Source organism: Elgaria multicarinata, chromosome 4 (genome assembly GCF_023053635.1).
Source record: "Elgaria multicarinata webbii isolate HBS135686 ecotype San Diego chromosome 4, rElgMul1.1.pri, whole genome shotgun sequence".
Taxonomy (NCBI): Eukaryota; Metazoa; Chordata; class Lepidosauria; order Squamata; family Anguidae; genus Elgaria; species Elgaria multicarinata.
In genome coordinates, this window is record NC_086174.1 from 69,375,040 (window position 1) to 69,401,865 (window position 26,826).

Here is a 26,826-nt window from a genome sequence, read left to right on the forward strand (position 1 = left end):
AGATAACACGTATCAATCTGCTAAATAATAATAATAATAATAATAATAATAATAATAATAATAATAATAATAATAATAATAATATGATTTCAGATCCTAATACGTGTTGGGCTAGATTTATTTCACTAGCACTTATGAAAGACACATACTATGCCAGTATGGATGTGTGAGAAAATGCATTTTATTTTATTTTTGTTGTTTCTGATTTGTGATGTTTATATACTGGGTTGGATCTAATGATGGTCACCCATCAGCAGAATAGAAATAAATGGTGAAACAGATTTTCCCATCCCGCCCGGCAGCCCCCTACATGCACCCCACAACTGCTCTGGGGGCTTGAGGGACCTCCACAAAAAAATTGGGGCTGCAGCGGGGAGGAGAGCAAAGGTGAGCTCTGCTGCGGAAGTGGAAGTCAGCTCACACAGCATGATGTGAGTAATCTCCGAGTGTGGTTAAAATGTAACTAAGGAGCCAGGAGCCTGGCTCTGCTACTTTGTACTGGGCATAAGACTGTTGTGACTGCCTAAGCAATAGCTGCTCGAGTGTGAGGGGGCAGGGAAGAGGCTTCAAGGTGACAGTTTGAAAACGGCTATTGAGAGAAGCTGCCTTTGTTTATATTAGGGCAAGGCAAATAGTAAAATGCAGTTCAGATTGGTCATAGGGTCAACATATTTGACTGGTGGTTAGAAGGTTCATACTGAATCATTTTTGGGGACATTTGTCTCAAAAGCAGTATAAAAATATAGGCCGGGATTCAACAATGTCATTCTGCCATCAGAAGAGAAACCATTAGTGGAACCCATTTTATTTTCCCCTGGAGTGCCATTTATGCCCCCCAAATCTGCTCCTGAAAATAGGGGTACCTTCTGGAGCAGATCTGGGAGAGCATAGGGGGCTGCAGAATGGAGGAGGAAGTCCGATTGCTCGAGCAGCAGAAGTCTGTTTGCATGATGTTTGATTTAGCCTATAGTGAAATATTGGAAAAAGTCAAAGCTTGCCTTAAACAGATTTTGGATGGGAGTTCTAGTAGTTTCATTACCAGCTTTTAGTTTCACAAACAAAATGATTTTTTAGCAGCCAATATAGAAAATTAGCCCCTTTTTTTGCCCTTGGGGAAAGAAAACATACTTAGACCCAAATTTCTATTCCAATCAGAATGCTTTCAGCAGTGAAACTCCCCCTATCCACAAAACGTCTGGAGGGGGAGGGAACTAGCCCCTGAGGCCCAGCCCCTTCACTTCCAAAAGAATAGGAGAGGGATTAATCTCCAAGGATTTGCAGACAGAATGTGCATCTCTGGAGCACAATCCCTCCTTCCCTTGGTACACTTTCAGATTGAAAGGCAAGTCCCAGCTTTAACTGCTGAGGAAATCAGGAAGCGGAAAGGGGGGGGGGAGTACAATTCCCACTTTTCTCATGATTGCTCCTGTGCCCCAGGAGATGAGGGCTAGTGATTGTGCTACATTCTGCTGCGAGGAATAGTACCCAATGGCATGAGTAATGGTCGCCTCTTTGGGGCATTTGTAGGACAATCGGGGCTGTACTTCAGTCCAGCCTACCATTTGTAGAGACCCCCTCTTTCGTTCTCTCCCCTCCCCAGTTTTACATTGTAAGAGGTGGACTCCAACTTTGGATATATATATATATATATATATATATATATATATATATACACACAAATTGTATTTGAAACAGATAACAGTAAATGTCTGCCTGAGAAACCATTCATTTCAAAGGGATTGCTAAAAATTTGTGCACATATTAAGAGTTTTAATACTGATATGCTTTTGCTTCCAGAATCCATGCAACTGATCCCATTAGAATTGGATGTAATTAAAGGATTTTTATTTAATTAATTCAAGTATTTTTATGCCTCTTTTCAGCCCAAGAAAAGGCTCCCACAACAGCTTACAATCAATTAGAAAAAAACTATCCCTGTCCACAGGTTTATAATCTAAAAAGACATAATACACAAAGAAAAGAGGATGGGGAAGGAAAAGGGAAAAAAATAGATTTGCTGCAGAGCTGGTGGGATGGCCCTGCTTCGCCTCTTATCTCCTGCCAACAGGAGTCCAACTGCAGCAGGCCCTGATGTTCCCTTAGCCTGCTCCTATTTCCCTTGTTCCTCCCCCCCCCAAACAGGGCAGATGATGTCAGTTGTGGGGGAGGGGTCCAAATGAAGCAAGGAAATGCATTTTGCTTACCTGTAACTGTAGTTCTCCAAGTGGTCTTCTGTGCATTCACACATATGGACTCTGCGCCTGCACGGAGCATCATTCCGGAATTTTCAATAGCTGAGGAACATTTTGGGCAGGAACCTTATCCCACCATGCTACTGAGCATGCCCAGTGGGGTTCCCGCCATCCCCTCAGTTCCTTGAGACTGCATTCAGCCTCAGAACCAAGGGAAAAATGTAGTTGCGCCCAACTCCTTGGTATCAATAAAAAGCGATACCGAGAGGGGATGTTGTGTGGGTTGGGTGAATGCACAGATGACCACTTGGAGTACTACAGTTACAGGTAAGCAACATGCATTTCTTCATGGTCTCTGTGCATCACACATATGGGCAAATAACAAGCTCACTTACCGGGAGTTGGCCGTATCACTCCAAAATCACTGAAGGATCATGGTTAGGACTGCATGGCCAAAGGCACAGTCCTTGGATTGATGTATATTTCAATCCCACAGAAAAAAGAGAGTTTAGGAAGAGCAACACTGTATTCACAGGGCATGTAACTCGATCAAATTCATGTGCCTGTGTAAAAAGTAGGAATCTCTTCCATTTGCTGCTATATGACTTCCTAGTAGCCAGTTTTCTGGTGGCTTCCAGGATACATTGCCTCTAACCTTTTGCTCTGAACTTTCAAGCAATTCGTTTCAAGGTGGCCAGGTCTGGGTATCGAATTCTGCCCCGAACCCCTGAGATAAGGTCTGGTAGCAATGGCAGGTGGCTGAATTCCCCTTTTGCCAGACGGTGGAGTGGTGCAAACCATGGCTGTCTGGGCCACCAGGGAGCTATGAGGATCGCATCCGAACGATCCTGATGGAGCTTGGCAACCACAGGTGTGAGGATTGGAAATGGAGGAAAGAGGTAACACAATTCCCCTTTCCATGGGATTAGGAAAGCATCTCCAAGAGACTAGCATCCATATCTGCTCTTTCACGTGCCTGCATATTGCATTGTGTCTGAAGGCAAACAGCTTTATCATGGGGCTCGCCCAAGGAATGACAATCTTGCGCAGTACCCTGGATGAAATTTCCCACTCATGGGATGCAGAATATTCTCTGCTGAGGATGTTGGCCAGAGCGTTGACTCTCCCCGCAATGTGAAGAGAAGACAAGGTTATCTTCCGCGGGACTGAAAATGTCTAATGTCAGGTGGAGTAATCGCCTCATATCTCGGCATCCTGGCAACCCAAGGTATTAGGCTCAGAAAGTGAGTCCCTTCTGTATTGCCAATCTTCTAAGGATCAGACCCAGTAAGGGTGGGTGGGCAGCTAGTCTGACTTCCCAGTTCCCTAGTGGAGAATGGGATTTGTGTCTTGAGGAGTGCCTATGCAAATCGTCCACTGCACCCAGCGAACTGGGTGGTCTCAGATGGTTTCTCACCTCTGGTATTGGTGGTGAGGAATCTCTTGTCTCTCCTTCACAGACAGAAGTCATTGGTATCGGAGCCTGGGATATGGGTTCTGGCGACGATGGTATTGAAGCCATCGGTTTTGGAGGGCTACGATCTCAAGTCAGTACCAGAGGAGCTGTTTCCGATGGCTTGCCTGAATGAGTGAACTTTTGGGCCTCTTTTCTGTTCTTTGGCCTGCTTAGCTATACTTTTAGCAGTTCAGATTGCTAAAGAATGGGCGGGTGTTGGAAGGTCCATGCATCCCGTGATTTGGGACAATGGCCCTGGGGTAGGAAAGACAGGGCAAGACATTCTTACTGACCGATCCTTTGATCCTAAAGAAGACACTGGATTTATAGTGTCTACAGTCTCCAAACCCCTTTTCCACAAAATTGCCTTCAGGCGGTTCGATCTGTTCTTTCGAGCCTGCTTGGAAAGGTTCATACAGTGCGAGCGGGTCTCTAAAATGTGAGTCTCTCCAAGGCACAGTAAACAAAGAGAATGTCCATCCGTTAAGGAGAGCTCCCACAACATGAGTACTTCTTAAATAGAGCCCTCTGCACCATAAGCTAGCAAGAGGATAGTAAAAATGAAAAAAAATGAAGAATCTCCCCCCCCCCCCCGCAAAAAACAGTAAAATAAATGAAAGGAAGTATAAAGGAAAGGAAAACCTCAGCTAACATTATTCTAATTTGTTTTTCTCACAGAACGCACTCCTGACGAAGCTACCGAGGTGGCGGTCAAAAGAGAACTGAGGGGAAGGTGGGAACCCCACTGGGCATGCTCAGTAGCACAGTGGGGGAGGATTCCCACCAAAAACGTTCCTCAACTATGGAAAATTCCTGAACGAGGTTCCACACAGGCACAGAGCCCATACGTGTGATGCACAGAGACCATGAAAGAGAACTAATTGTGTTAGCTTAATTTTTATATTCCAAATAATATCCATTGCTTTCATACATGCTAAGAAAAACACCAGTGCATGGCCACTAGGTTGGTTCAAATGTAATACCAGACCACAGTTTGATGCTGTTACCATAATTTATATTCCAAACCATGATCTGTGTTCCAGACATAAAGGCAAACCATGGATTGTGTGGTTTCCCTCTTCCCCTGTCTTCTCTGAGAATTTCCAGATGATATTCCAAATTAGGCTCTGAAAGGGCAGAGTCATGTCCCAAAGCATGGTTTGATGGTTCAAATAAAATGGCAGATCAGCTCAAACCGTGGTTTCAGATCCTTTTACTAAAACCATCCAACAACACATAGTTCGGTGTTACCATTTCACTAAAAGGAGCAGGAAAGAAAATGTCTTTCTTGCAGTTTTTTAAAACACAAAAGAAACAAGACTGAGGGTGCAGCATCCACGGACAGAGGGACCCCCGTCAGCCTCACCAGATTTACCTTTGGCAACACAGAAGGTAAACTCCTGGATTTGGAGCCTGAGTAAGTGTAGAGAGGAAGAGCTCCCCCATAATGTTCTAGCATGCTACTTTCCCACATATCAAGGTAGGAAAGGAGGGGGGGAAACTTGGCTCCAACAAGCCCTATGGGTAGCCCTCCACATATGAGCGCTACACCCCAAAACATATAAGAAAGACAGCATATACCTAGTAGACAGATAATAGAAAGCTGCCTTCCCCAACCTAGTACTCTCCAGAAGGTCTGAACATCAGCTGCAGCTGGCATGGGTAATAGTCAGGAATGCTGGAAGTTGTAGTATAAAACATCTACAGAGAACTAGATTGGGAAAGGCTGTTATAGACAGAGCTACACAACATTACAACACTATGATGCATTAACATTTAATTTCTAGAAGGCTTTAAGCTTTCTTTAAACTGAGTGGTAGTTATTTCTAAAATTAAGAAAATTTCATAAATTTCTTCCCATCACCCTTTATTGACATTACAAACATAGTAAACAGCTCCCACACTGATTGTAAATTCTCAACAAGAAGGCAATGTTATCTCTCTTTCCCATAAATATGGTTGGGTTATACAGATTGTTCTCAGTCAAATACAGTGGCAATCCTATCCACACTTACCTGGGAGTAAACACCACTGAACACCGTGGGAATTACATCTGAATAAACATAACACATGGGGCAAATAAGTTTATCTGCAAATACATGCCATACCCTGAAGACACCTAGGGCTGCATACAATCCAAAATAAAAAACAAATATTTGTGCTTGATGAAAGAGGAGTTTGAATGTACACTCTTGCAGAGTTTTCTAACCAGGAGAATTCAGAATTCCAAATGGCAGCAATTCAATCTCTTTCATTGGAATATTTCCTTTAGTACAAGATTTAGTAGCTTCCTAACCAAGTTATGCCCCTCATCAGTATTTATTTAAGCAACTAAATCTAAAAACAAGAAGATCCAAAATTTGATCACAATCACCTCTGAATTGTACTACAACTTCCTCAAGGCATGAACTCTAATTGTACTATTGCTTCCTCAAGGCATCTAACAATGCAATCCAATGTATGTTTAATCAGACTATGTCCCACTGTCGTCAGTAGGATCTACTAGTTCCTACTAAGTGTGCTTAAGTTTGCAGCATAAAATAGCCAAAATTATCCTGGCATAAAAAGTAACGTACATGAAAATAGGCAGGACATTTTGCAATATTCTGTCCTTCTCTTCTGCCTTAAACACTGAAGAAACCATTTTCTGAAAATGTAAACAAGTTATCTTAAACAAGAATACTACAATTTTCTGAGATTGTCACAATTAAATTTACATGCGGTTGGATCACTTCTACCAGCGGGACCATCACCTGAGCAGAGTTCCACTCAGGGGTTGCTTCCAATGGTGGAATGGAGCAGGATGTGACTTTTGCTGACTTTCCCCTCCCCACTGTAGCCACTTGCATCCTCTAAACCCTCCAGAGCAGATTTTCAGAGGCTGGAACCAGTGGCAAACAGAGGGGAGAAATCAGGATGTGTCACTACTCCCCCATCTGCTAGAAAGGAGTCTACAGTACAAAGAAAATTAGGATAGGCAATCATGAATGGGAATTTAAAACAGTACCATAATAATAAATTCTTGTCTGGCAAGCTGAAGGAAAAATTTGGTCTTGTGCTAACAAATAATCCCTCTTTTCCGCAAGAAACTGATTAGAAGCAGCCCTTCTAGGGAAGGTTTTCATTATATAAACTTGTATTTCTTGCAGCTCTAAAGCAAAACAAAAATATTTCTACAAATCACAAAACTGAGCCAACATGTGGCCTCTCAGACTGTTTCGGTATTACAAAATCAAAGAACTCCTTATAACTGAAATAAGGCTAAAGAACAGTTATAGCTGCATTGTAATGGTCTCTTAGGGTTATGGACTCAATCATTCTTCTCTTTAAACATCTTACATGAGGCATCCACCAAACTATTTCCCTCCATTCACTTGTGCAGGGGAAGGGGAAGTTACCCCCTCGCAGTAACAGGGTTTTTGATGTGGGGGTGACCTTTGCCCTGCCTATTTACAGCAGGGGGGCTTTCTCCCTCCTTATTAAAACCAATAGAGTGTGGCACAGAGCGGTAAAGCAGCAGTTTCTGCAGCCGAAACTCTCCCCACGGCCTGAGTTCGATCCCAGCAGAAGCTGGTTTCAGGCAGCCGGCTCGGGTCGACTCAGCCTTCCATCCTCCCGAGGTCGGTAAAATGAGTACCCAGCTAGCTGGGGGAAAGGTAATAACGGCCGGGGAAGGCAACGGCAAACCACCCCGCTATAAGGCCTGCCAAGAAAACATCAACAAAAGCTGGCGTCCCTCCAAGAGTCAGTGCTTGCACGAGAGGTTCCTTTCCTTTCCTTTAATAGGGAAGGAAAGTCCCGCTGCTAAAAAAAAAACAGCTGGAGGGGATTGAAGTTCAAGCCCCAGCAATGAGCCTTGAGGCAACAGGGGGTAACATTTCCACCATCACCACCACCAATTTTTGTTCTTCCTATTAAAGCCAATGGACAAATCACTCCATTGGCTTTAACAGGGGAGAGAGAGAGGAGCCAGAGAGCTGGAAGAAAGGAAGGGGGAAGAAGGAGAGAAAGGAAGAAGAGAGAGGGAGAAGCCAGGAAGGAAGGAAGAAGGAAGGAGAGTGGGAGAGTGGGGAGGAGAGGGAGAGAAAGAGAGAACGAGAGCCAGAGAAACAGAGGGAAGAAGTAAAGAGAGGGGAGAGGGAAGAAGGAAGGAAGGAAGGAAGGAAGGAGAGAGAAAAACAGAAAGAGAGAGAGGTACACACAGATAAGGGAGCACTCCCCCCAAAAAGCAGTTAATTTGTGATGGTGCTCAAAATACCAAATTGTCCCCACAGGCCCACAAAAGTTGAAGACTTTTGCCTTACATTATGGAGTGTGAGAAGCCCCAGTGATGAAGCGTATCAGCCCCATGGACAAAGAAATAAGGTTTTAAAAAAGAGGGGTTATCACACAAGCAAGTTAAGCACCTATATGAGAAGATAGGTACTTATTTATTAAATTCACTAGGTAAGAGAATTTAGCATATGAGAAACGTGCAGAATAGTCCAGTGTTATTAACTAGCTTCCTGAGATTTGGGGGTTGTTGTTGTTTTAGATAAATGCAGTCAGAGGTGCTGTGAAGTTGATTACAGCAGCAATTCCGTGTGGGTGTGTCTGCGTGCATATGTGATTAATCGCTGTCCAATCCATGGGAGAAAGTAGGGAGATTCTTGTGCACTGGGAGGTCAATTCTGATCATGAGAAAAGCAATTTCCATCTCAAAAACAGCTCAGAGTCTAATCACTGTTCTTCTAGTGCCAACTCGACAAACCAGCTTCCCAAACCATGTACAGTTTGGGCCTCAGGCTTCTGAAAACATGCTTTAAAATTCTGCAACAGAAGTTAGTTACCACTACCCCAGCCACTCTGTCAACTTTCTATTGATACCTGGTTTGGATTTCCAAGCAATAATAGTCCCCACAAAACACACTTCAGGTCACAGCAAAGGCCAGTCTAGTTTAATTGTGCTCTCAGTCTCTCTCTCTCTCCAATAAAACCCTCAGTTGCATGCAGAAGCCTTGATTCTCCATTTCATTGGATGCAGAGGCATTAAGCTTTTAATACTGAAAACTCAAAAAGTAACCCTTCCATACAAAATCAGAGCAAAATTTGCATAGTTAGCAAACAATTTGCATTATGTTAGTTAGGCAGCCCAGATTTGGGAAAGTGGAATAAGAGAATCTGAAGTAAAAAAAAAAAAAAAAAAGTATGAAGGACTCTCTTGTTTTAACTAGAATGGCACAAAAATACTGAAAGATAAAAATCAGCATACAACTATGCATAAGGGTATACTGAAGCCTTTTGATCATTTTTAATTTAAAGTGAATTACATTTATAATGACATATTTTAAATTAATGGGAGTGGCACTACCATTCATTTGTAATGATTTGTGCACCCATGCCCACTATTTGCCATACTTTCATCACATTTGTCTGCATTTGCTGGCTAAGAGCAGAGATTTATGGTGGTCGTTATTGAGTACGGAGGCAGAGCCAGAGAAACTGCAGCTGGATTCCTTAGCTGGCTGGGATGCCAGCAGAGTCAAATAACACAGTCCTGGAGTCAAAGAGCAGGGCTTCTAGATGCAGGCAGAGTTGGGGTCACAGTTTAAGGGGTCTTGGTTCAGCAGGGAGTCCAAACACACAGAGAGCTGGATGGGCCAAACACTGGAATGTGTGTGTTGTTTCCAGCATCTTCCCTGGACTGCTTTGAGCCTTTTAACTCCTGACATCAGGTGCTGGCAATTCGCTCTGTTGCTTTCAAGCTCTGGCAGCCTGCTGACACTGATCCCTGACTATCAGCCTGCGCTCAGCTGGGGTTGGAGAAGCCTCATGATCCCCTTCATCATTGTCTGACTCTGTTAAAGGGACTTCTGCCGGATCTTCCCTGCCCCCTGAAAGTAAAGGGTCCTGCTCAACTTGGCAGCTAGTCCCTTCCCCAGGATCTGCTGGAGCTTGCTCTTCCCCTTCATCCTATGATGATGAGGAATCTGGGGGATGCATGACATTTTTTTTTGCAACTTTTTGTATTTGCTTCTGCTTACCCAGAATTAGAAAGAAAACCAAGAAACTTGATCATACCAACTTTCTACTACATTTTGAGTCCTGTTTACTTCAACAAAAACAGCTGTGTGCCTTTTAATATAGGTTCAGTAGTCCATTACCATTTTGATCTTAAACATTTATATGTTTGTGATAACACTGCTGCTTCATCAGCATATCAGACTAACATAGTACCAAACTAGCTTGTATAATAGATAGCACGTCTATTTTCTAAATTATAATTCAGATTGTTTACCTATCTGCTGACCAGTTGACTGCTTTCTCCTTTCCTGTCTTATTCTGCAATGTAGGACTCATAGCTTCACCAGAAGGAATGAAAGGAGCAAAAAAGCAAAGCTGTCTCAGTGAGTTGCATTCACTTAAACCAAATTCCCCATTTAATAAACATTTAGAAGAATGAATTATTTTTTCATATTCTCTCTGCTTTCAATATATTGTGATCTGGTTCCTCACTTGCACCATTGACATAATTACTTTGACATTGTGTCATGAAACTAAATCTTTCAAAACTAAATCTAGAGCAAAGAAGTCAATATACCACAGCAGTCCATTTTCTAATGAGCTGGTATCCTCTATTCATGATAACAAACATTTAGTACTGCTCATTGCAACAGGAGCCACTTATATTAGACCACTTATATTAGATCACAGCTAGATCATTTGTATATCTCCCACAAGTATGACAGATTTAAGAAAATTTAAAATAGAAGCATGTATTCTAACTTTGTATATTTTAATAATGATGGGAAATGGATATTAACTATATACTAGCAAAATTTCTAAAGGCAGCAACCACCAAAATAATTTACACTGCTATTCTGTATTATCTCCAAGGATCACAAAGGCAACTTGTTAGTAATGAGGTGCGCACATCATTTAGGTAACTAGAAAAGATATTACAGTTGCAGTTGTGAAGTATTTTTATTATAAAATTAGGAAGAACAAAGTTGAAATATACCTCTAGCATGTAAGAAGTAGAGAGATCTGCATTCCCACATCCTGAGAAAAACGTAATAATAATTATCCAAATAATAATTTTCCAAGACATCTATTTCAATGTTGGGTCTCTCCCCCACCCACCCACCCACCAAAGAAAGAAAAAAGCTCTCAAAACATTGTGAGATTTTTCAAAACACACTATTACATACTTTAGGGTATTAGTCTTGGTCTGCATTTAAACCTTTTACTAACGTAAGTTGAAGATAACTTGTAAAAGGTTTAACCTTTGAATCATTTGTTGGCATAATCTTACCCTGGACCTGAAGTACTATATTTTTTTAAAAAAAAGAGAGGGCTGCAATACAAAGTTACTTCAGGCATGCACAAAGCTTAGGGGTAACCAGCAGGATTTCAACAACAGCCTTACAGTTCTTTTTATTTTATTTTTTAATTTCCCCTGAGTTTCCAAAATAATTCTCTATATAGAGCAAGAAGCCTTTGCATAGAACTCACTAAAACAATTCCTATTGACAAAATCAAAGTACTGTTGGCCCCAATCCACTGCTAGTGGTACTATATCCCTATTCTCATATATCACAGTAGGCTTAACTAGATTTGCTGGCAGGGAATAGCCTTTTTTCTAATATTGTAAGAAATATGCAGCTTCCGAAGGGGGAAAAATCACATTGTTGTGGGAAAAAGGGATTCCCCTAGAAGCACTGCCTAAGATAGAACTGTGTCAGTAGTTCAGTGAGGGCTATGCTGCCATATAAACCATAGATCTGGAAAGGTCTTTGTTAACTGTTTCACTAATTATAGAAAAGCTTTACAACCAACCTTAAATATTTCAGAAGGTTAACACACAGTACCCTAAATCCAAACTGCTGCGCTGGCACACTAAGCAGGTGCTCAATGAGAATTTTAGGCTCACCACCACTTAGAACAACAAAATTTCCCATACTTCAAGAACAGCTTCCTGACTGTTATTGGAACTAGGACTTCTGCTTGTGAATGTATTACCAGGCCCTATTGGGTATTGCAAACTTAGTTGCACAATGATATGAACTGGAGCCATTGTATTAGAAAATTTACAAAGGGCACACTCAGCTAGATTACAGTACAGAACAAACATTCTGTTGGGTAAATAAATTGTGTAACAGAAAATAACCCTATTTGGTTAGGAAGGATTGACTTTTCAACAATGATCAAGTAAGAACTTAAAGTACATCTAGGAGGTATGAATTATGATTAATTGAACAAGGATATTATACAATGAACTGCAGAAATTAATACTTTATTTTCCCATTTCCCACACTGCATCTAAATGTCAACAGAATTAATTCCACTTAGGGTTACAAATTTAGCTGAAAACGGTTTTCTTCAATCACAAAACGTTTTTTAAAATTATATAGTTTTACCTCAATAGAACATCTTAATGACAGCTAGAATTGCTTTCCGACCCAATACTCTGTACACCATTAGCTTGGAATCAGGGATGCAGGAAAGAGAAAGCAGTTATACTTTTTTAAAAAAATGTTGGCCTATCTAAAGGTAGGAAATGCTTCACGCCCTCATGCATTGTTTAATAATAGTTTCTAAGTAGCTTTCAAGGCCTGTTTTAATACAAAATATAATCTCTCCCTATAAGGTTTACTGATTCTTGACTGCATCCAATGTTGCACAAGTGGAGTTTCTCTAATGCAATGGACTTTTCCCACCCTTTCAGCGTGGTGGGCCTTCTATATGACTAATTTTGTCTTTAGTAATGCTTTCAACCAATATACCTGGAACAGATGTTAACCTAACTTGTTTGTAATTTTGGGATCACCCTGGGATCCCGTTATTAAAAATGGTGTTACATTGGTCATTCCACCTTCATCCATCGGTCCAACTAACTCGTTAGTAGGTTTTCTGCTTCATTTTTTTTAAAAAAAAAATTGTTGGCCTTGACGTTATATTGTTAACAATATGGCCCTCAAAATACTTTTTGCATCTTTCATACAGATATATCCCAGGGTAGTTTACAATATGAAATTACAATAAAATATAATTAAATGGTTGGTTAAAAACATACGTTAAAGCAAAAGCACCTTCAAAGTTTGCTACTGCTTCAAAACCAATTCTGACATCAAAATGGATGACTTACAGTGTTAAAAATAAAGCATGGCACTTAGGTTTTCTAACCACTATTTGCACTTGCTCTCCATTTTTAATAAATCATTATGGGCTTTATTATCCTACCACTGAGTCATGGGATAATATACTCAGAATGCTCTGGGCTCAGGGGAAAGCAGCTTGCTCTGGCCTTGGGGAATAGTTCAACAGGTGACGTAGCCTCCCACAGCTGATGGCATTTGATCCCTAGGGCCACTATATTGCAAGATGTCCCAAATAAGAAAGACATATCTCCCATTCAGGAATACAATGGCCCTGTAAAGACACCTTAAGCCACGACTTTAACCACGGTGAATAAGGCAAAAAGCCTTATTCACCATGGTCAAAGCTGTGATTTAAGGTGTATTCTGAACAAGGCCATTAAAGGCCTGGATTATTATTATTTTTAAATCATAGTTTTTGTATGATAAGGTGATTTTTCCCTTCTGCAATCATACTCTCACAACTCATATTCTTTGGTGGGGGTGGGGGTAGGGAAAATATGTTTTTTAATTACCATATTCTACGGCCCAGATGTAACAGAACCTCCTCTTTTGCATATGCAAGAAGAGATCTAAATTTCTTGTTTTACTTTTGTACTAACTACAGTTCCTTATGTCTGAACCTCAAAATTGTGGTTTACTCTAACTGTGGATGTCATTTGTAAGCTGCCTTCTAAGGAGTTAACCTAAAAGGCAGGTTATCTTGATTAGGCTAAAGATTAGAGTGCTAATCTGCCCAGATATAATAAATGCAGTAACAAAGACTGTGTGCCCCACCTTTGTACCACTGCCTGACAGTATTGAGAGGTGAGTATACTCTGCTTTTTCAAGGTTTTGCTTCCTTGTGGTTTCTCACTGAGGAAGTAAAGCCCAGGTGTCTTTGCTTCCTCCTTTTTTAAAAATAGCTTTTTCTAGCCTGTGGACAAGAATGAACATTGCCAAGAAAATCAGTTATATATGGCGAAGCTTAAGGTGTTTTTCGACTGGTGAGGGGAGCTGAGTAACCTGGAAGCTAATATACCCAGACAAATACAAACTATATTTATTTTTTATAAGGCTAATATACCTAAACAAGCTAAGCATCTACAGCATATGCCTACAGTTGAATCAGCCATCTCTTTGCCTGATACTTACCTGCTTAATTTTAACTGGGTAGAGTAGAAACAATTTAAAATACTAATTTATAACAAAATCATACGCACCTACATAACATGCATTCCAGGCATGCATAGTGAGAATCACATTTGACTTGAGGAAATTGACCAACCAAGTTTTGCATGTTTGATGCATTTGCACTGTTAGATCACTGCTCTTTCAAGTGTAGGTTTTTAATTTAATACATTTAAAATCTGCCTTTCGACACTATGGGAGGGACCAGCATACTCATCTAGTAGACCACTGGTTTCATTGCCTTTTTGGAGGCTTTAGCCCCAAGCAGGATTTCAGGATATGTCTGTAGTTAGAGCTGATTCTTACACTGTGATTGCAGTGTGAAAATCGCCTCTATTCAGTCAGGCCACATGCTGTACCTGTATCTCCTGCATCCAGGAACCACAAAGGTCAAGTAGATAACATGGTACTCTCCACTTCAGCACCACTGTTTCCAGGGGGTTAAGAGGGAACTGGCATTGCCTGATAAGTCAGTTCTATAGGAGCTTCATGGGTTCTTCAGCCACATGTTGGTTACTGGATCAAAATGCTACTCAGTGTCCTCCAAGTTCCTGAAATACAGTCTGACAAACACTACTTTTCTGCTTTTGAGTCTTTTATATCAAGGGGCAAGCAGAATATGGATCACAATGTACTAGTAGCTTTCAGGGCCTCTTCCAGTCAATCTCAACAGTTGTGTTTGGCCCCATCTCCCACAGCCAATCATCAGTCTCCAAGAAATCACCTCATCTCACTTACCACCAGACCTTACACAGTGTAGGGAGGCAGGAAAGAGGAACCAGAGTGGCAGCAGCTAATGTGTTTGGAGAGAACACACACACTTCCTAGCTTCCCCTCTACCATGAGGGATCTCCATGATAATGCTGCTGCTCCTCTTCTAGAACTTCCTCTACCTTTGGGTGTGGGTAGGAGAATTGGATGGGATTTCTCCCCTCTCCATGATAGAGAGAATGCTATAAGGTTGACAATTTTCCTGGACACTGTGTCAAGTAAATTGGGCTCCCTCTTGCAGTTTTTCCCCACAGTAGTTTGATCTTCCTTTTAATCAATTCAGCCTTTCATTTTCTGCAGTGATGAAATGTACCATTCTAAGGCATTAGTACAACCTTCTATGGCTTGTGTGTGTTTTTCTTTTCAGTTTCCTCCTTGGAGGTACCCACAAAAGACTTGATTGAAATCACAGCCACCAACCTCTTTCTGCCACTCTCCTCTGCCCCAACACCTCCTGTATTTGTGCCTGCCTAGTTAGCTTAAGTTTGTTAATTAGCCTTTTCCACTTTACTAATGGCCAGCAAGTCCCCTAGAACCAAGTTGCAAATGGCTGAACATCACAGGGTGGGGGGAAGCTGTAGGCAACATATTTTCTGCTATTGGCTATCTCTGCCCTGTTGATGCCTGATTCTATGCATGTTCACTCAAAAGCAAATCATATTAAATTCATTGGGATTTAGCCCCAAGTAAATGTATGTATGACTGCAGCCAGCTTAGGCTCCCCTGTCATTCTTTTTAGGTTAAGATTGCAGGTTTGTTTGTAGCTAAATATGAAAAAAAAAGTTGTTTTGAATGCTCTGAGATGAGGATTGGATAGACCTGCTCTCCAAAAATAAAATTATTATTATTAACATTTCTTGGCAGCCTTTCAGGACTACAGTATATGTCACATTATGTTTTAACATTAAAAAAAATCCCACATGTGTATGCAAGTAAGCAGATACCACCAGATATACCTTACAGATATGCATACCAAGGAAGTGAGATTGGCCATGGCTCCCTAGTACATGAACACATGGTGGTAAATATGTATTTGTCACGATGTAATCTGTGAGGCTGTCATTATCCACACCCTCTTACAACCTTGGTTATTCACAGATCATGTGAACTTGTAAATATCAGAAGAGGATAGCTTGCCTATTGTTTTCAGGATTACTTATCTAGAGATGGAAGAGAGGTCCTTTTACAATCACTTCAGCCTCTATAATGAATCAGAAAGTGAAGTACACTGTGCTTTTAATCCATAGATAAAAGACCCCTGTGTCTTCAGTGTATCCATCAAAAACCTCTTCCTATGGAAAAACTTGTCTACAAGCAAAATACATTTATAGAACATTCCTATGTGTGTTTATTCAGAAGTACATCCTACTGTGTTCAATGCGGCTTACACTCCAGTGTGTTTGGGATTGTAGTTGCAGTATCACCATATGTCCATCCCAAAACTAAACATACATTTAAATGAAACAAGGAAAGAACAGAACCATACATAGTGAATTAATGTTCAGCGTTTTACCTTAGATAAACCAGTAAGTTGACACTGCATACTTTCCTCTCAAAACATTTTCAGTGCATGAAAGAATTCCTCACACACACCCCTCCAATGTATGGCTCAGATCACATCATCTTATCTACTAAACTGGTTCTCAAGTAATTGTCTTAATAAACTATCAATGAATGCAATTTAATTCTGAAGAGGCCAAACTACATATCTATTGTACATTAGAAAGTGTACTTCTAAATTTTATTACATCTTACATGAATATTAAAACCACAGCAAAGCAAATTTACAAACATATTAAATTATCCAGAACCTAACTAGCCTTCCATGAACATAACTTTAGTGCATCACAGGCCACACCTAGACCTAAGGTTTATCCTGGGATCATCCAAGGTTTGCCACTGCCAGAGCACTGGATCCCCTGTGTGTCACCTAGATGAACAGGTTTGACTCCTGGACGATCCAGGGATAAACCTTAGGTCTAGCTATGGCCACAGTGTAACTAGGCATAAGGTATAGAGGAAACATGAAAGTGTGAGCACACTAGTGCTCCTTGTCACATTTTATCACTTACTAGCACATTACACACATCTTATATTCACAGCCATCTTCTGATTCAGTTTAAAACACACACACAAATTTACACAGACACACTGGGGTTCTGTGCAGTGGGAGTGGGGGAGACCATGTGAGCAGGTCAAAGTAGCCAAGGTTGTGCAAGGTCAGAAACAATCGCCTTCATCCTTCCAAAAGAAAAATAAGGTCTTTATGATGAACAGGTGAATTTACATAAAACTCAGTTTCCTTTAAGGGAAAAGGGTTCTAACAACAAAACAGAGGAAAGTTGTGAGGAAGGAGGTTTCTAAATATTTGTTTAGCCCAGTCACAGAGAGGTTTTTATCTTTTGGATGAGGTACTAGCCTTCATGCATATAAGCCAAGAAGTGTTGCAGATAATGCAATAAGGTGCAAACTACATAGTTTGGATTATGTAGTTTCAAGCTAATAAACTGGCACATACACACCTTGATACTTGGTCAGAGCAAGAGGAAAATGTAGTTTGTGTGCTGGGTATAAAGCAATGGTTAGATCTGAAGCGTAAAGAACTACTTCCCTATTGAGGCCTTTTGGATTGACAAATGTTCTAAAAGTCATTCAACATAGACTCAAGATTGTTTTTTCCTTTTAAAAATTCAGTGAAAAGGGATACTTCTTTGATGCTCACCTTGGTGCAAACTATATGAGAAAGGTACTATCAAATTATAATTTCTGAGGAATCAAGAGACAAGAATAACTAGTCTTCTCATGGATTTTTAGTTCAATGTATTGGGCTGGACACATTAGTACAGGTATAGGATGAGTTTCCATTTCAATTTGCAATTGGTGAAAATTAGATTAAGTCTCCAACATATTGCCAAGCATAACAGTATTACTCATGTTGAAGTCTAACTCACATATACAAACCTTCAGATAGATAACAATGAAATTGACAACAGCTTTTAAAAAGGCGTATATTTGTGGAAAGAGGTAAAGAAAGGAAATCTTTAATGCTACTTACTCAAATGCAAAGAAGAGTCCACAGGTAACCAAGATAAGGACAAGTGTCAGGTAGAAGACTCCAGTCTGGCGAGCCATCATGATCCTTCCATTGCAAAAGAATTTGTTTCTTCCAGGGAAAACCTCCCATTTTCTCTTGGAAGCTGATTTCTTTTTCTTATGGGGAGACTCCATGGGAGAAGAGGAGCTGTGAGTGCTGATCTGACTGTATTCACAGTCTTTCATGGGTCCTCCTCCACCACCTCCAGGAGTCATCAAGGGAGAATGAGGGGAACACCTCCCCAAAACAACTCTTGGGTAAGATGTTTCCCAAAAGCCAGTACTACGTATTTGATTAAAATAAGTTTATTGGGGCATTAAAAATACCCAGTTAACTGTAGAGAGCCCAAAGCTGTCATTCCAGAAATGGTAAGCAGACTTTCTCTTTTCCACAATAATAATAATAATAAAAACCATTCAAAATAGTCCTTTAGAAGTGCATAATCATATAACAAAACAGGAACTAGAAAAGTTAAAATATGAATCAATTCTCTATTAATCATAAAACTTTAAAAGGATTTTGAAGCATTGTGCCTTTGTTTAACAAGCCACTCAGTTTACTTCACATCCAAATCTTTAAGAATGACTTGCGCGAGATTTGAGGCAAACAGTTTTGTTACTAAGTAAATTCCTGTCACAAACATTTCTTAAGAACCTTTAATATAGATCATTTTACACCCCAAAAATCCTATTAATTCTTCCAAACACATAAGTCCAGATCAACAACTGAGAAACAATCCATAATATCCAATTTTCTCTAGATTTTGTAATGCAGTGTGTTATTTGTATTTTACTTCTTGTTGCTTCTGTATTAGTTCTTGTATGAGTTCTTATATTCTCTCACTATAGAAGTAGTTTTTCCAAGCATGAAACAAATGTGGTCAGCATGCATCCCTGGGGTGGGGAGGGGGGGAGATCATATGTGGCATGTTTTGAGCCCGGCTTCATTTTTTTTAGCCAAGAAATATCATGTTTATCCTTTCTTTCAGAAAAGTAAGTTAATTTTAGGGGACAGAGATGCAAGGAAGCTGCTTTCAAGAGACAATGTATCATAGACTTCCTGCTGCTGCTTCCCCTTCCTTCTGTTGCTCTGTTTAGATTTTCAGACCTTTAAAAAAGTAAATAAAGGAGTTTCTCTATGAAATCCATTACAGCTGTGAGGCAAGAATAAGTCAGATGCTGGGGACACCCAAGACTCAGCCAGTTCAGAGGTATCAGTCGGCATCCCACCCAGTCCTTCCCCCTTCCTTCAAACTCGTGTACCCCCAACTGCACTACAACACCTCAATCCTAGCGTTGCCTTCGACTGTACAGAGAACCAGACGGCGGGGGGGGGGGGGGGAGAGCAGAGGCGCTTGACTTTTCCCTTCCACTTTATCTCGGCTTATCCCCAGCAGCCAACCCAAGCAGAAGCTGCCACCTTTTTCCTTTTCATCGCCAAGAACAGCGTGTGGGAGAGAAACAAACTGAATCACAACGACGATCGCGGCAGAAACAACGCACGGCGGCAGCCTCTCCCTCTTTCTCTCTCCTTCCGATATCAACGCGCCCCCGTTCAAAAGCAGATGAAGGCGATGGAGGCTGCTGTTGAAGGAAGGAAGTAAAGGAGGCAGGCTGGCAGTCAGGCGGTTATAAAATAGTCGCCCTCACACGCACTCTCCCGTTTCTTCTTCTTCGGCCACCTCGTCTTTTGCGGAAGGGAAGCAGAGTCAGTTAGGGCTACACCTCTCCACTTAGGGAGGGAGAGAGGAGATTTCTGCTCAAACCGTCCCTGAGAGAACCGTCCGCCCGGGAGGTCAGGATCACTGAGACCGGCGGCAGACGGAATCCCCGCCGCCGCCGCCGCCGCCGCCGCCTCGGGATTTGCCTTTTAGTTTCATTGTCAGGCGCTTGAAAGGCAGCAGCAGTAGCGGCGCCCGTGAGCGCCCGCCTCACAGGGCTCCTCTCGGCGAAGGGAGGGCGGTCGGCCGGCAGCCCAATCTGTCTGCCCGCGTGTGTGTGTGTCTCTCTCTCTCGAGCCCTTCCTCAGACAAAGCGGTCAGCCTTTGTTCGTTTTATTCCATCTTTCCGCCCCCTCCCTCCTTTCTCGCTCTGCCTCGTCCTTCTCTCCGCCAAACCACGCAACAGAGACGGTCGTGTCGGTCTCCCGGGCGCAGCAGACACTCTCCAACTCGCTTTCCCCAGCAGCCGGCGGCGATGTCTCCTCACAACCCCAAGCGGCAGCAACAGGAACCACCGCTTTTTGCTGCTGCTGTGCTTGTTCTTCTTCCTTCTCGTTGCTCCCCCACTACCGTTTTCTTACCCTGGTTTCCAACCATGGGTGCAACGAAGGGATTTCGCCACCCTCCAATGTTATCCTGCCTTAGAAAAGACTCAAGGTCCCGCTTCCTCCCTTGGCCGCGCCTCCCCCCGCCCACATTCACTCGCCCTCTCGAAGCATTCTGGGAAATGTAGTCCGTGGTTTTCTTTCGCGTGTACTGACCATAGACATTTTTGAAAAACGACTTCTTTGATAAAGGGAAGTGAGGTTTGCGTAGGAGGAAAAGGAACCGGACTACAAGTCCCAAAGTACCAAGAAGTTTTTCTTCTCCCCCGCCCACTATGATTGTCTGGTAATATATATGCTCAAGACGATAAAGTCTGAGGTGGAGCAGAACAGGAGAGAGTTTGATAATTAAAGGAGGAAAACAGAGTCGGAAAACGGAGTACATTTTTAATTAATAATGATGATGATTCGAGTTTGCACTTCTTTTATATACGTGTATCTTGAATGCTAACAACGTGCAACTAAAATACCCAATTTGCATTTATGTAGCTTCACTTGGGTTGAATCAATGGCTTAGGTGAAGTATTTTGTATTTAAGACTGTTTTGTTCTGGCTCCCTTCTTATTTTCTCCTTTCCAGTCAGTGCAATCAAACCCACCCACCTGCCACAGTCATGCACACACACACAATTCCTACGATTCCTGCAATGGTATTCCCTTTGTGGTTGCCAAATACAATCTCCCCATTTCTCTTAAACTGCAATAACCACACATGATTATTATATATTTTTATACTATATTTCGATCAAATAGGACAGCTTACTGTAAAATTTCAGAATTAAAAACCAAAAGATTTTCTAGCAGAAAAACGAAACAAATAACACCGAATCTATTGTGGAGGGTACCTTTGGATGAAATTGTGCAAAATCAGCATTTAGTAAGAAAAATAAAAATTCTGAGTAAGCAGTTCTAAGAAAGATACACAGTTTTATAGAAACATTCAAAGGTTAGTTCTGGGAAAGTAAGGGTTAAAACTAAAACGAGACAATGCAGATATTCTAACAAGAATATACTAAAGGGCAGCTTGGTAGGTTAAATAGCCAACCCAAAGTAAAAACACACTATGCTGTATAAATGCTAAACAAAGGGCTGCATCTTATCACATCTGTGGTGTGATGTAAGTAAGAGGTATATGGTGTGGATCAATGCAATTGTCTAAACCAGCCCTATCTAACCTGATGACCTTCACATGTTTTGGATTTCAATGCCCATCAGTCCCAGCCAGCATGGCCAATGGCTAGGAATGCTGGGAGTTGTAGTCCAAACTATTTGAAGGGTACCAAGTTGGGGAAGGGTGGCCTAGCAGTGCTACACCTTCCTGAGGGCTGCTGACATCACCCTGGCCTGGAGGCTTTCCAAGTGAATAGCAGTTATCCACATAGTGAACAGTCAGTTTCCATATGTTATTTATTTATTTATTTATTTAAGCAGTTTTATGCCGCCATTCAGCCAAAAAAGGCTCTCACGGCGGCTTACAAAAGTATTTCTTGACAGTCCCTGCCCACAGGCTTACAATCTAAAAGACATGACACAAAAGGAAAGGGGATTGGGAGGGGCTGTTATGGGTTGCTTATATGGAGGTTTCATTACCGCAGTGTTTGAGTGGCCCAGATATTAATTAATAGTAGCTTGTGTCACACTTCCATGAATTCTGTGTAGCCAGTTAGTATTCTACTGGCTTGTATGCTGCTTCTCAGCTCCAAATACCCTCTCTACCACCCAGGAAGCTGCTGTATAATACATGCATTTGGAATGTACTCTCAGCCCCTCTGTCAAAAAGACAGCGGTATTACAGTGCACTGATAACTGTTGGGGCACAGGACACATTCCATATATCGCTTTCATAGTGTAATTTCCTGCTTTTCATTCCACATTCGTAATGATTTGACACAAGGTATAGATCTGATCTAAGTTTCAATAGGTCATGGTATAGAATTTCATGGTATAGGAGGCCCGCCTGGTGCCGTCATTGTCATCTTTTTGGCACCAGGTCAAGACTCTTCTCCCAGGCATTTAGCAATATGTAATGAGCCTGGGTCTGTTTTTTGGCTCATCGTTTTTTAAAGTTGTTACAGTGGTTTTAAATGTATGTTAAAACATTTTAATTTTTGTATATTGTTTTTAAGTGTTTTTATCTTATGTGAACCGCCCAGAGAGCTTCAGCTATGGAGTGGTATACAAATGCAATATATAAAAAATAAAAATAAAAATAAGTCGTCCATGTCTCCATCTGAAAGCAATATGGGCTCAAATTACATGTTACGTTAAATACATAGTATGTAGCTCTGTGGTTTTTTTTAAATCCAATCCGCAGCATGCCAGGATGGGAAGTTTAATCCCCTCTCCAGCTTCCTTCTCCAACTATGGCCAGCTCCATAACAGTTAGTGATGATATAAAAGAGCCAACTTGTGGTGCCCATGTGCATCTAAGATGAGCTGCCTATTCTTATGTATGCTTGTTTTTAGGCTGATTTTTCAAAGCTCAAAGTAAGGCAAAAAAGAAAAACAAGAAAAACATAGAATCATTAAAACCGAAGGAGGAGGAGGAGGAGGAGGAGCAGGAGCAGGAGGAGCAGGAGCAGGAAAAAGAACAGGCATGAACAATTGATAAAATCACTAAACAGCTAAAGCAAAAGTCAGTCAAAAGAAGGATATGTCTTCTGTTACTTGGAAGTTTAATGTCACTTCTTCCCAGGTAACTGAGTATAGGATTGATGTATTTCACTTACAAGCCTGGTGATAGTTCCTTCCATCATAGAGATGAAAAAGTCCAACAGAAAAATACAATAGCACAAACGAACAATACCTTTTCCTTAGTCATCACTGCCCGTTCTATTTTAGTAATGCTTTCTCTATTATTGCAACTTGACGTGAGCACAAATATTGTTCTTGTTATTATTTATTATTCATAAAGCACCTTCAATGCACATTAGCATTGTGTTAGCAGAGTGGCTAAAACTGAGCTATGAATGAGTAAGTTCCTGATATGTATCTTGCTTCTGCTCTGAACTCATTAGGTAGTGTTAAGCAAGGGGGATCTACACTACTGCTTTAAAGCGCTTTATAACAGTTTTGACAACTGTTGGGGCCCAGGACACACTGCATATACAGTTTTCAAAACGTTTTCAAAGTGCTTTAAAGCACTTTAAAAGCAATAGTGTAGATCCCCTAGTCACACTTTCTTGGCTCAGGCCTTCTCATCTGCAGCAGCAGCAACAGCAACAACGGAAGAACAATACTGACATTGTTCAGGGTTGCTGTAAGAATTACAGTAGATAATGTAGGTCAGCACTTGTGTTATACAAATGTTTAATATTATGGTAAACAAAAGATAGGTCTCTGCCTTGGGAGGAATGGGAAAGGCAAGAGTAACAATGTGATATCGTAATGGGACCCATTGTGATATTCCCAAAACTTCTTCTTTCTTCTTTAGGCAAGTGTTCAAGTTTAAATCACAAGCATTTGAGAACTGTCTCAACATTGAGGGTTATAGCCAATATTGGCCCCTCTACTGATGGAAGACATCCATCAGTAGAACAAGGAAGGGGGGTTTCTCCCTCTCCTCTGCAGCCATTACGCCCTTCCGAAATCTGCTCCAGAGATTCTCACATCCTACTGGAGCAGATTTCGGAGGGGAGGATGCAGTGGGGAGTGGAAATTACTCTCCTCTGTATTCCACTGATGGATGACTTCCATCAGCAGAAGGCGCCAGCATTGGCTACAACCCTGAATAATAATAAGTTATTACTTGGGAAGCAATGGTGGGATACATATGGCATTGCCAATGGAAGAGAAAAAAATCTATTATGCCAAATGATAATAACATTATGGTGAAGTGCAATAAAATGCAAGCAAATTATAATTTGATTTTTGTGTAGCTGTCCACTGCACCTGTGAAAACAGGGTGGGGGGAATCATTTGAACTAAAGAGGGAAATGTTAGAAAACACTGCTGTAAAAGATTATTACAAATAACAAGAATTAACTTCATCAGGGTCCATCAAATGTGTCTTAATATTTATTTAGATTAGAAGGATGTGAAAAGTATAATTCGTCCACTGTTGTTGTTCTGTTTCAAAAGACACCTCCCCACTCCCAGATTAGGGTTGCCTAGATTGCTCATCAGAATATTTATAAGCATGTAGAGAAGGATGTCAGTGAGAACAAATCCACAGAGACGGGGAGAGAGAGAGAGAGAGAGAGAGAGAGAGAGAGAGAGAATACTCCAGAAACACTTGGGTGCTATATTTGTTTACAGTGCCCATGATCCCAGAACTGCCCATGAACTTTTTATTGTCAACATGTTGTATAGTGCTGTATGGAAGAAAATCCCATATTTAATTGTGGCTGATAACCAGAGAGCCAGTGTGGCGTAGTGGCTAAATAGTTGGACTGGGAGTCAGGAGATCCGGATTCTAGTCCCCACTCAGCCATGGAAACCCACTGGGTGACTTTGGGCCAGTCACAGACTCACAACCCAACCCAACCCACAGGGTTGTTGTTGTGAGGATAAAATGGAGAGGAGGAGGATTATGTACGCCTTGGGTTCCTTGGAGGAAAAAAGGCAGGATACAAATGCTATAAATAAATAAATAAATAAATAAATAAATAAATAAATGTTCCACTTCAGTATTAATGCTACTAGTTTGACTATATATTCCCTCTAGCATATCTCATTCTTCTAGTACATACTGAGATATATGTATTGATTATGGTAATTTCCATAATTCCTCATGCATAATTTATTATGCTATTTTGCATATATTTTATTTATATATTACATTTCTATATTGCCCAATAGCTGAAGCTCTCTGGGAAGTTCACAAAAATTAAAATTATACTTTTCTGGTTTTCTTAACAGGCAAGGGACAAGAACCCAGCCACTGAAAAATCTTATTTAACCACCTCTCCAGCAACTGAAATTTCAGCAAGCATTGATCACACACTTTCAAACATTTCTTCACATTCTTACAACATAAAGTCTTTGCTTTTTAAAAAACAAAATTAAAGTCAAGATTTCTCTATTCAACACTTACTACCAGCCTGTTATTTTTCTGCACTTCCATTGAATCAGAGTATAACACAGTTCTATTTATACCACAAAAATATAGCTTGTATTAGTCCGTCCAACGCTATAAGCATATCTGACAAGTTGATTATAAAAGTACCCAATATTCTCAAGCCCATAAGCAGTATATAAATGTAACAATAATCAGAAAGTCTTCTTTTGCCATTTCTCCCAAAGTGTTCTTTGCTCCTCACTGCTAAAATGAGTCAAACAATGAAATTTGTACTATTGCAGCACAAGCATGATTTTCAGGTGCTTGTAATGCTCATGTCAATAAAGAGGCAAGTATTAGAAAATGTATTTTGCTTGGGAAGAAATCTGAGCCAGAGAAGAATTCCCATTCAAGCCCTCTCACTACCACTCCCTGGTCCCCTATTCCTTTTATTTTTTATTCCTGCTATTTATATAGCAGGTATTACTCAGTATGCTTCCCATCAAGACAAAGAAGGATGGAGGTCACACCTTCCTTCCATGCTGTGCTCCAGGACACAAGTACTTTAAATGAAAAGAATTAAAACGTTAAATCTCTATTGGACATGTGGGATGGGGGCATTTTTACTTTTATTTATTTAAACATTTCTATCCTGCCCTAAATCACAAGGATCTCAGGGTGGTGTACAGATAAAATTGTACAAACAATATAAAATTATTATTATTATTATTATTATTATTATTATTATTTGCATTTTTATACCGCCGAAGCTCCCTGGGTGGTTCACAAAATCATATGGATGTGCCATCCCTGTATCTTCTCACCCAGCCACATTGTTGAAAGTGGTGGCAGTGGCAAATGCCCAGTCAGGTAGCAGTAGGACTATGGGATAGGATGGGGAAAAGAGAAAAGAGCCATGATTTAACAGGGAGCTTGCAGAAAAGGGAATTATAGGAACAGAAGGGTGCTACTGCATTCATGCCCTAGTCATGGGCTTCCCACAGACAGCTAGTCGTCTGCTGTGTGAACAGAATGTTGGATGAGATGCACCCTTGCTCTGATCCAACATGGCCCTTCTTATGTCCTTATGGGAACCACAGAAACTGAATATTTCAGCTGTAAAATGATGGAATTCTTACTGTAATTATAACCTGAGTGGTGTCACCATAATAAAGGATGGAAATTCACTGCATAATTTGCTTTGTGATTTTTGAAAGCATTGTGTCTCCCAACAAATATGAGCTCATACTCACTTGGTTAGTCACAAAATCTTTTAATATACTAATGCGGTAGTATATTTTCATTATATTGATTTTATTGCAGCAATGCTTCAAGAGCAAAGGGAAGGAAATTATGTGAGAGGAAATGTAAAGCAACAATTCCAATTTGCATCTTAATATTATTTGGAAAGCCATATACTATGGAGCATTAGCTCCAAACAAACTAATTGTTAGGAAATAAAATATGTTTGTTTCCAAAACAAGAAATGTTTTAAATACCTCATCTTAAATGTGACAAATTAAAAAAAAAACCTGGAGAGAGGGAACAAGAGATAAATAGATATTGTGTGAAAGCTTAAGTGATTTGAATTCTTGGGTTCAGTTCAGATTGGCAATGGTAATGTAAGAAACCCATAGAAAATATTAATTAAATCTGAAAGTTTGCCTGCTATTACTCAATGTC

General features: G+C 40.8%; 1 protein-coding gene across 4 annotated transcripts in view; it reads right to left on the reverse strand.

The window, feature by feature from the left end:
- Nucleotides 1–20,192, reverse strand: part of ZDHHC14 (zinc finger DHHC-type palmitoyltransferase 14) — a 63,941-nt gene extending 43,749 nt beyond the window's left edge. For all 4 annotated transcript variants that reach the window (XM_063124508.1, XM_063124505.1, XM_063124507.1 and 1 more), the window contains exon 1: nt 17,782–20,192. In XM_063124508.1, the coding sequence (XP_062980578.1) occupies nt 17,782–18,035 (254 nt within the window). In that variant the 5' untranslated portion in view covers nt 18,036–20,192. The remainder of the gene's footprint in view (nt 1–17,781) is intronic.
- Between the last annotated feature and the right edge of the window lie 6,634 nt (nt 20,193–26,826).